General features: G+C 32.1%; 3 protein-coding genes across 3 annotated transcripts; 2 read left to right on the top strand and 1 right to left on the bottom strand.

The window, feature by feature from the left end:
• Positions 1-827, top strand: HELRODRAFT_160597 (hypothetical protein; the record flags this gene model as incomplete). Its single annotated transcript, XM_009017548.1, has 2 exons — positions 1-28; positions 229-827. 2 exons carry the CDS (start codon positions 1-3, stop codon positions 825-827), a joined length of 627 nt encoding a protein of 208 aa, XP_009015796.1.
• An 840-nt stretch (positions 828-1,667) lies between these two features.
• On the top strand, positions 1,668-4,610 carry HELRODRAFT_160596 (hypothetical protein; the record flags this gene model as incomplete). The annotated part of the gene is made up of 7 exons (XM_009017547.1): positions 1,668-1,684; positions 1,771-1,871; positions 2,382-2,455; positions 3,496-3,592; positions 3,881-4,019; positions 4,095-4,201; positions 4,495-4,610. The coding sequence occupies 7 exons, from the start codon at positions 1,668-1,670 to the stop codon at positions 4,608-4,610; spliced, it is 651 nt and encodes a 216-aa protein (XP_009015795.1).
• Positions 4,611-5,479: 869 nt separating this feature from the next.
• HELRODRAFT_188358 (hypothetical protein) lies at positions 5,480-10,157 on the bottom strand. Its single transcript, XM_009017546.1, has 3 exons — positions 8,800-10,157; positions 6,686-7,154; positions 5,480-6,481 (listed from the first exon to the last, which is right to left on the bottom strand). The coding sequence occupies exons 1-3, from the start codon at positions 10,036-10,038 to the stop codon at positions 5,610-5,612; spliced, it is 2,580 nt and encodes an 859-aa protein (XP_009015794.1). The 5' UTR covers positions 10,039-10,157; the 3' UTR covers positions 5,480-5,609.
• Between the last annotated feature and the right edge of the window lie 269 nt (positions 10,158-10,426).

The raw sequence follows: 10,426 nt of genomic DNA, 5'->3' as shown, positions 1-10,426 counted from the left end.
ATGTTTGAAATGAAAGAATCGAATGCACGTCATGGCATTTTTACATTGACAACGGAAGAAAAATTGTAATTAATTTCCTGTTAATCTTCCGCATTTAAATGCAAAATTTGATTACAAAAATAATTTTAATATTATTACAAATTTTTGACAAATTTTAATCAAACAGGAATATTTTGACATTTAAATGAAACTTATTTAAATTTTGAAATGATAATTTACCCCTTGAAGAGCAATCCAATCAGAGCAAAGCACCGTCAGGTCATCAGATATACAAGGGTACTCCTTATCTGTCGGCTGTCGATGTAACTGATCGAAGAAGCGTCAAATCGTTCCATAGCAGTGCGAGCAGCAACTATTGCAGCGACGACGTCGACAGCGCAAGAACTAGTCGAAACAGCAACTACCAACTGTCAGTACCACAGCCACCAAGCAGTCAGCAACGTGTTAGGAGGCTATCATTTGCTGATTGCGTAGAATTAAAACAAATTGCGTCCAGCAGTTACAACGATTTACAAAAATTTAAGCAAATTAATACTTCTTGTCAGCAGCTAGCAAACAACGAAGGAGCGAAACCAGCTTTACCTCTTCTTACCGTCCGATCGTCAAGCAACCGCACGTTAAACAGTGAGCAGCCCGAATCACAACCGCTTCTCAACAACGACAACAACAACCTCCTCAGTGTTGCTCCAAATGGAGTGACCTTACGACGGCCAAGCAACATATCACGATGCACGTCTATCAACCGACCACCTGATTGGTTAACTGACGACAACATGCTCAACGCAATCGAAATTGTTTCAGAATTTTTCAGCGTAACACTAAACTAAATCAAGTTTGAAAAAGATATAAAATCTGGTCATCACATTAAGAAAAGAATTGTGACCATGGATATATATAACGTATATCCATGGTTGTGACGGTGTTATCCATGGATATAATAAATATTATTTATATCCATGGTGTTATCCCATTATTATTATTGTTATTATTGTTATTATTATTATTATTATCATATTATTTTATATATATTCATATTTTATTTTAATTTTTCAGGTCCAGACATCCGTTCATTCTAACAAACAGCTTAATCCGGAAGACACAAATTATAAAATTCGTAGTTACCCCTATCGAGGTTTCAAGGTTTTAATCTCTATATATGACCAGGCCATTAATTTATTCTATTACTACTCCTCCTATTATTTTACCTGATTCCAAAACTCTTGATGTTTCTCACAAGTTTCGTAATCTAGGCTTTATCTTTGATTCTAGTATGTTTCTTTCTTCTTAGAGTAATAGTGATGCCAGAAGTTCTTACATTCTGCTTTCATCTACGTAGATTAAAAATACTTTATCCTTTTCTCGACGATCCTACTCTTCTCCTTTTGCTAAATCTGCTTTTGCTTTTTCTGGCCCTTTTCTCTGGCACTCTCTACCTTCTTCTCTGATTACTTCTACATCATTTACAAAATTCAGACACATTTGTTTGCAAAATTCATTGAGGAGCGCTATTGAACATCGCGGAAATAGCGGTTTATAAGATGATTGATTGATTGATTGATTGATTGATTGATTGATTGATTCTGTATATATGGGTTTGAGGGGTTTGAGTTTTTTGATATAAATTTACAATTACTAAAATTACAGTTCTTTGTAAATAATCTTGCGGCATGGCGGACGATTTTAAGTTAGTTTTGATAGTGTCCTAAAATTTTTTTAATCTTTTCAATTCAATTTGGATTGCTTGTTCTAATTTTTTGCATTTTTCTTTAGAACGGTTTTTCCAAGAAAATATTATAAGAAGTTTTTCGATGAAAATGTGCGACCGGATAACAGATCACTGGACGAATGTCGTCCTCTTCATTTGGAAGTTGGTTAGATTTTTTTTGAGTTGGCTTGTTAGGTTTATGTCGGACTTAAATATATTTCTTAGTTAAATTTTAAAACTATTTATTTATTTTTTATTTAATTTTTAAAATTATTAGTGGCGATTTTATTAAGTTTTTTTTTAAAGTGAGATTATTTATATTTTTAAATTTTGTAAATACTCTAGAAGTCTATAGTAAATAGTCTAGTCTAATTAAAGTTTAAATTTAAAAAGGGAAGGAGAAGCAGCAGTGGTGTGCATTGAAAAAAGCCATTAACGATTATTAAATAATTCAATAATAAAAAAATAACTGATTAATTAAATTAAATTAATTAACCAAATCAAATGACTGTCATTGTTCTACTTTTTGTTTTTACCTTTTAAAACTAAATTTAAAAGTAAAACATATAAAATTATAAAATATCCAACTGGTTATTTGGTAACAAAAAACATGTTATTTTATTTCTAATCTTTGTATTCAATAAAAATAAAAAATCAATCAAATTGTTCCTGTTAGGTGGATTGGGAACAGCAGATGGTTCATCTTTAGTTACGATTGGCAACACAAAAATTATTTGTGGTGTTGTTTCGGTTAGCCTATACTTTCCTAATTATTTATTATTTTTTTTAATATTATCTTAATTTTTGTTAAATAATTTTTTAATTTCATGCTTGATAATTTTCAAAGGCTGTCTCTGACGTGAGATCGGGAGAAAGTGCTACAGATTCAATGAGTCATTTTTTGTTTTTTTTTTTTGTTTTTCTTTATTTCATTTTGAATCAGATGTTAATCTGTGTTTTTGATGGAGATCCTTTACAGTACGTTATAGTATAAGTTTAATTAAGTACAACATCGAGTACTATATAATTTCATTTGATGCTTATATTGAAACATTTGAATTTAGTAAGTTTGATTCAACTTAATTATTGTTATATTTAAATTTTAATGGGTAATATAATAGGCATTTTTGATTTATTAATGAACTGGTTTTCATATTGGTATTAGCTATTTTAAATTATTTTTTTGGATAAGTTATTAAATGAAGTTGATATCAGAGTGATTGCGGTGATAATGATTATAATGATTATGGTGATGATTAGGTGATGACTCCAATGATGATAAACTTTGTGATAACATTTTTTCAAAATCCAGAAATATCTGTTGAGTTTCCTCATGTGAGCACGCAGCAGGTGAAAATGAATCAGTTGCCTGAACCTTCTCAGCTGGCAAACAATTTAATGGAAACTATTTTCAAAAAGTTCTCTTCATTTCTTTATTGTGCTGCTAATTTAAATTTTGTAGCTGTTTTACAAGTTTTTTACTGGACTGGAGATTTGACTATGAAAAATAGTCACTTCAAGGAAATCTTGGCCAGTAATTATGGTCTTAAGACCTCAAAGATCCCGCTTATAAATATTTTATTTGCTTTCATAAAATATCTTCAAAGATGATGTCTTAAAATTTTCAGCTCTGAATGTTTGAAACCTGAAGATCTTATTTTCTGCGATGGAAAGGTTTTCTTCTTATTTAGAAATTGTTCATTTGTTTTTTTTGTGAAGCTAATTTTTTAAAAGAAAGTTACTTTTCTATGTATGTTCTTTGTTTTATAAAAACTTGATCTGATAATTAGATGCAATGGACGATAACCTGCGAACTCGTCTGCCTTGATTATGATGGCTGCCTGTACGATGCCTGCTGTCTGGCTCTCATGGCTGCTCTTGCCAATAGTTAGTTCAGTTGTTGTTCTACTGCTGTCTGGTGGATGTGACGTGATGTACAATGTACATGCTGGCTGTTGCTGTGCTGCTTTGGTTGTAGTCAGTTCTATATCGGTTCTGTTGTATTGCCATGTGGTTTTATTATCTAGTTGTTAATCACATGTTTTTTGAGGAGGCGTGTGCTTGAAGTTTACACAAAATTTATCATCACTATCGACTATAGTCAGAGCTTTCTGCATTCTATTTTTTAAACTTATTCATTTTTTAATTTATTCACTGAGGCATTTATTTATTCAGCTAATCTAAAAATGTATGCTAAAATCGAGGATGGCAGTGAAGATTTAGAGGAACAAATCAGCTACCAACCAACGAAAGAGAGCAAAAAACTTTCCCTAACCAACAAATTCTTTGCCACAACATTCGCTCTCTGGAACAGGTGAAACATGCCTTTCACACTCGTCATATTCAATCCAATTTTAATCGTTAATTTTTCGTTTTCCATGAAATTTAGCAAGTTGATATTATTTGATCCGACAAAAGAGGAAGAAGACTTATCTAGAGGCACAATCACCATCGTCTGCTCTGCCAATTCAGATGAATATTTCATTCAGAAGCCAGGTCTGTTTTCAGGGGATTGTTTAACCTTATCAAACATGTCTACGTCGTATGTTTTTTTTTTCAAACAATACAGTCAATTATTTTGTTGGGACTTTTGGTGAATATAATTTGCTGTTATTTACCACATTTGTTACTGCCTGTGCTACTAAATAGTTCATGTGATATATTTCATTGATCATTTTTATTGCTTTATTTCAATCTACCGTTCTTCACATGAATATTTTAACTTTACTTTGCTCACATAATATTTTAACTTTACGTTTTACATTTTTAAACTTTATGTTGTTGTGCAGGCGGATGTGAGCTGACAGATGAACAATTAAATTTCTGCTTGAAACATTCAAAGAAAAGGACCGAACTTTTATTAGACATGTTTAATGAAAAGCTTCACTCCACTGATGAACAATAAATTTTTAATGTCGTTGTTAGTTTTTAACAATATCTGAACTTGACATTATATGTTCTTAATTAGACAAAGCCTTTATGTTTAGTTTTTCAACATTTTTTTGTACTAAGTAGGCTGAACTTTACAATTTTTTGTCGTTTTGCAATTCAAACGTATCATTCTGTCTCCGATTCCTCCTGTTCAAATTCAACCAAAATTGAGATTATGAGCAGGACAGCTGACATTATAAAGAATAGGGAACTGTTAACAGTTGGCAGAAAAAGCCACAAATGGTTGATATCATACACTAAATAACCTCCGAACAGAATCAAGGTACCTGTTAATGTGCAAGCATATTTGTCTTGTATAATTTTTGCATTTGAACGATGATAAAATACTCGCTTACCGGATGTGAGTGTTAGAAAAACTATGGTTGCCAAACTTTTTTTCCTCCTTGTTGTAATAAGCGAATATAACGATGAGGTTGACGGTGGCTATCACCCAGGTTACCATCGTAAGCACTGTATTGCCTATCACGCCTTGCCATGTGTTCGTGTAAGTGTCATGAAAATGTCGTATCCAAGGAAGTAAGAAATGCACGAGAGACTATTAAAGGACATTCTTTGACATTCAGTAGAAATATTCAGACGTGATTTTGCTAATGTTATTATTAATATTAAATATTTAAAAAAATAAGTAAAGACTGTTTAACCTACAAATAAATATATGTTGATTTTTGACGATGTTTTTGTTTTTGTCTGATGTGGAGTCTATTTTTTTGAATTTCAACCTTAAATTAATTAGTTCAAATTGAAACTGATTCTTTGTCAAATATAAATCGTGCACTTTTTGTTTTTACTATGCGAAATTCTTTAAGTCAAAATTTTTAGTAGTTGAAAGTTTGCAATTTATTATTATCTCAACAACAACAATTTCGATAAATATATTTATAACTTGAACTATATTAAAATAATTTAAAATATGAACCACTATGTACAGGAATTAAAAATATTTTCGAAACAGTCAACTTATAAGGGAGGTTCTAGATGAGGCCCTTGAATTCTCGATGAAAGTTGTTTCGACCGGGACGAGCGTCAAACTGTTACGACGTTCGGAGCGGCGTGTTATTAGCCTGTAGACGTTGTTTATGTTTTGTTTGTTGCTTCTCGCACTACCAACTAACCGACTGCAATATGTGGTTAGTAAAGAGTTGCAAATGGCATAAAAAATTATTAAGAAAGCCAGGCATCCAAATGTGCCCAGAAGAATTTGCAAGATGGGCAACCTTCGAATGCCTGGTTCGTATTCGTAACCGCCGGTCGATTGATCCAGTGTTGTGAAATTAAAACAAGACAGAATTATTAACGTTTCCTCACTGTCGTACGAATAAAAGTTGTCATTTGATGATTTGAAATAATGGTTGGCGTTTGCTGAAAACTTTTCATTTTGATTGTTTGAAAATCGTCTGTCAGTGCTGTTTGAAACATATAGACAAATTTCATAAGGCGTCAGTGGTGAAAGACCATTGAAAGTATTTCTTCTCATGAAGGGACCGATTTTAATTTTTATGAAAGACAAAGAAGCCGCTTCTCCGTTTGTGAAAGGCGGCATTCTGTGTTGGTAGGTGGGATGGTGAAACAACGTCGGGTGAACTGAAGTTTCGTTTGCAGCTAACCAGAAGGATGCTTCAAGTGAGTTTTTGTCATGTTGATGGATCGGTTGAAACAGAAGGTGTGGATCAATGAGGCGTCTACAACTGATATAATACTCTGTTGTCTTCATCGTTGTTTCCGTACCCGCCCATTCGACAGTTACAGACGTTCTGCTGTATGATGTGAAGTAGATGGATGCGTTTGGATTGTAGATGCGAACCGTTACATTGGAGGTTTGCTTACCTTGAAAGAATGTTAAAATTAGTATAACATTGTTTGCTTATATACACGTTTTTAAATAAATTTTTTAAACATAAACAAAATATAAATCGTACAAACGAGAGAAATATTGAGATATGTAACAAGAATTTAATGAAAAAAAAACCAAACCCTAGAGAGAAAGATTTGAATGCATTTATTTCTAGCAGGTCGCAAAAAATGTCTAACCAAATTTGGTTTGCGCGTTACAGATGTACAAGCCAGCATGGTAGAAAGCAACGTGGTCCACTGATATTGTGCTCTTGTTCTGTTCAACGTGCAGGTCGTCCAGCTCGCTGTGGTCGTGGTGCATGTGGTACCTGCTTCCCAAGCCTATGAACGACCAAAAGACATTCACAGCTTCAAATGAAACGCTTCTACACTTCAACCTTAATGGATCACCGACGGCTAAATGGAAATATTTCTCGTACAAAGGAATTATATCCGGCTGACAAATTCTAGTTCCATTTAAATTGTTGTAAAGATTCTTACTGCTGGTGTTAATACTTTTATTATTACTACTACTATCGTTATTAACGTTGTAAGCAGGTTGTTGCAGATTGTCGTGGACAAGCTGGTCCAGATAGCATTGGTGACAACTGACTATCCATCGGTTGTTGCAGCTTTTCAGTATGGGATTGCCAGACAGGTTGATTGTCTTTTCGTAAAATTATGTATTTATATTTAATCGTTAAAAAGTTTTATTTATACTTAATGGTTCTAGTACATACTACGCAAAATTTTCATTATCGCCAGTCATAAATTCACATTTAATTACATTCTAATGTCCCCAAAAAAAAGTGAATGCGAGTAAATTTTATTCATGAAAAACACAATGATAAATGATGGCTGAAACAAATTGATGACAAGAGGTCGCCATAAATATGTATGCGCGTTACTTATACATTCTGCTCTGTTTGATATTCTTCCAAATGCAAATATGTGAACGTTTGTTACATTTTCAATCAATCTGTCATATCTGAACGATGTTTGTACTCTAACATCATCATCGTCACCATTTTTTAACATATTTTTGAAAAAATTCTTTTACAAAATACTAAAGTATGAAACCATATGTTGATAAAAATACAGCTGACTGAATGAAAAGTTAACAATTTTTATTTCAAGCAACGATAAACATCTGCATTAAAATGTAAAATCTTCATCTTTTGTTGATTCATGTAAACTACAGATTCGCCTTTAAACGACGACTTAAAATGATTAGAAACCCAAAAACGTGTTAAGCAGATGGCTGTGATATATTAGCTTAGTTTTTTCAATTTGTATTCTATGAGGGAAGAAATTTTTTTACTAAAATAAGAATATTTGTACTAGTCTCTAATTTGTTATATCACCTAAATTATACAAATAATTAGTTTTTGCATTTGAAGAAAACATTCAAAAAAACATACTAAAAACATTGTTTGTTCAGATGAATATTTGCAATTACTGATGTTCTCCAAATTAGCTTCATTACAGTTCCTCATCTCACAATATTAACAAACTTCTGCACAAATACAACCCATATATGTTATAGATTTTCATTTATTTATTAATACGAATAGACATCCTACATATGTGCAATCTCGCAAAACTTGTATTTTTTTTAGTGTGTATCCGTTTATTTATATCGCTTTTGAGATCGTTGCAGTAACACATCATCGGAAAAAATTCCCTCGCAACAATAATTAATAATAACATAATAATAATAATAATAACATAGTAATAATAATAACAACATAGTAGTAATGATAATAATGATAATATGACTACAAAATAATAGTAAAATATTGAAGACCGATGAAAACATCCACATCCACATACGTACATGTAAAGTATCGATTAATACACAAATGAACCGTATGTACGATGTGAATGAACATTTCAGAAAAAAATTGCGAATATTTCGTAAATTAAATAGAAAGTATTTTTTTTTAATAAAATAGCCAAAACAGGTTGTGCAGTGGCGTCACAAAAAATGCTGGACATTTTTATAACTTGTTTTATGATAACAAAGCAATTGTAAATAAGAACATTGGTGATAATAACTTTATTATTAATGATAGCCTTTCTCTGTACGCTTATCTTATTAGTTTATTTTTATACCAACAAATTTAGTTTTGTTAACTACGATGATTTGAATGTTTGTCAATATGACGAGTAGAAAGTTAAAAAATGAAGGTTCTATGGATACCGATTAATATATGATGCTACTTCGTGAATTTTAAAGAATGAACAAGTTGTAAGAAATATATACGATTTCATTGATATAAAAAATGCACATTAAAATAAAAAAAACATACTTGTAGGCTTGGAAGAGCACTGACGATATTTGCAGATAGAAAATGAAGATCATTCTGTTGCAAATCAATTCGTGCAAGATTCGGAGAATGCATCACACTGTTGCCGTCGAAGTAGTTGAGGTGAGGGTTGAAACTTATGTTCAGCACTTGAAGCTTCGATAAATTTCTAAACGATTCATCCTCGACTGACCTCAAATGCCTCATGTTCGTTAGTTCAACTTCGAGTAGGTTTGCAAGGGAGAGAAATGAATGCTTTGATATTTCTTCAATCGGGTTGTCATTGAGAAATAATTTTTTGAGTTGTTTCAACGATGTCGATATGATTGGCGGTATTGTCTGAAGTCTGTTGTGGCTTAAGTTTAAATGTTCAATATTAATCGTCTCTGTTGACTTATTTGGTTCTAATCTTGTCAAGTTGTTACTGCTAAGGTCTAAGCGTTTCAGTTTTTTACTTGATAGCAAACGAGAAAACGAAAAATTATTTAATTCATTAGAGCTCAAATTTAACATGATTAGGTTCAACAGATTCGAAAATAAATCTTCTGGTAGACTGTAAAGACGATTCTTTGATAGGTCCAAATAATTCAAATAAATCAAGTTATCAAAACATTTCTGTTCTAAAAATTTTAAGTTGTTGTTGGAAAAATTTAAAAATATCAAATTAGTAAAGTTATGCAAATCATCATTTGCTACGGTTTCTACGTTATTATCTGACAAGTCTAAAAGTTGTACGGAGGTAATGTTGAACTGCCGTTCACTTCCCACGTCCAAGGCTTCCACTTGCTTCGACAGAAAAATTTCTTTCATGAAACTTTCAATACTGATTTGTTTTGTTAAAAGATTTGATATTTTTAGATGATTAAGTTTTGAAATGTGCTGGCTACATGTTGAGTGGTTTTCCTTCTTGTTTGAAGTTTGTTGAGCAGTTAATGTTGACTCACATGAAAGCATGCATTCGTTGTCGGTGTTTTTGTTGATGTTGTTGTTGACGTTGTTAAAATTGTTTTTGACGTCGTTGTTGCCGCTTGCGATGATATTGTTGTTGTTTATATACAACAAACAACGAAACTTTGTATGAAACCTCGCCGAGTTATCATTCATTGCAGACATCAGATTTAAATTGTATTCCGTTTTCCCGTTCATGTGTTTGTTTCTGAAACTGCTAACCAAGGAAATTTTTTTGACACAGCAGAACAAAATTGCAAACAGCATAAAGCGAACCATGCCAATAACGCCCATCTCGACAAAATATCATATGCGAGTATTCGTACGAAATAAAACACAAATATTAATATTCACGATGTTGTTAAAGTGAAATTGTTTCAAAAATATTCGCGAAATCATCATGTATGCAATACTGATGGAGTTGAATGCATGCAAACAAGGCAACAATCATTTTTATATTTGCTTGAGCACATGCCATACAACCTTACAACTATTTCTTTCCATAATGCATAATCCAACCATCCATCTAATACTAATGTAACAAGATTAGCATGCGTTATGCATAGGCAATCAAACTAATTTAAAACAATATGAATATACATATATTTTTATTATACATAAGTGAATAGAATATGTATGCGTATATATATATATATTTGTGTTTGTGTGTGTGCGCGCGCGT

This window comes from Helobdella robusta, assembly GCF_000326865.2.
Source record: "Helobdella robusta unplaced genomic scaffold HELROscaffold_2, whole genome shotgun sequence".
Lineage (NCBI taxonomy): Eukaryota > Metazoa > Annelida > Clitellata > Rhynchobdellida > Glossiphoniidae > Helobdella > Helobdella robusta.
The sequence above is the reverse complement of the archived record's forward strand: the minus strand, read 5'-3'. Positions and strand labels throughout refer to the sequence as shown.

Coding starts and splice junctions, on each gene's coding strand:
- HELRODRAFT_188358 (XM_009017546.1), bottom strand. CDS start 10,038: ATGGGCGTTATTGGCATGGTTCGCTTTATGCTGTTTGCAATTTTGTTC. Junction 7,155..8,799: donor GTGCTCTTCCAAGCCTACAA/GTATGTTTTTTT, acceptor TTTTACGAAAAG/ACAATCAACCTGTCTGGCAA. Junction 6,482..6,685: donor TAACGCGCAAACCAAATTTG/GTTAGACATTTT, acceptor CATTCTTTCAAG/GTAAGCAAACCTCCAATGTA.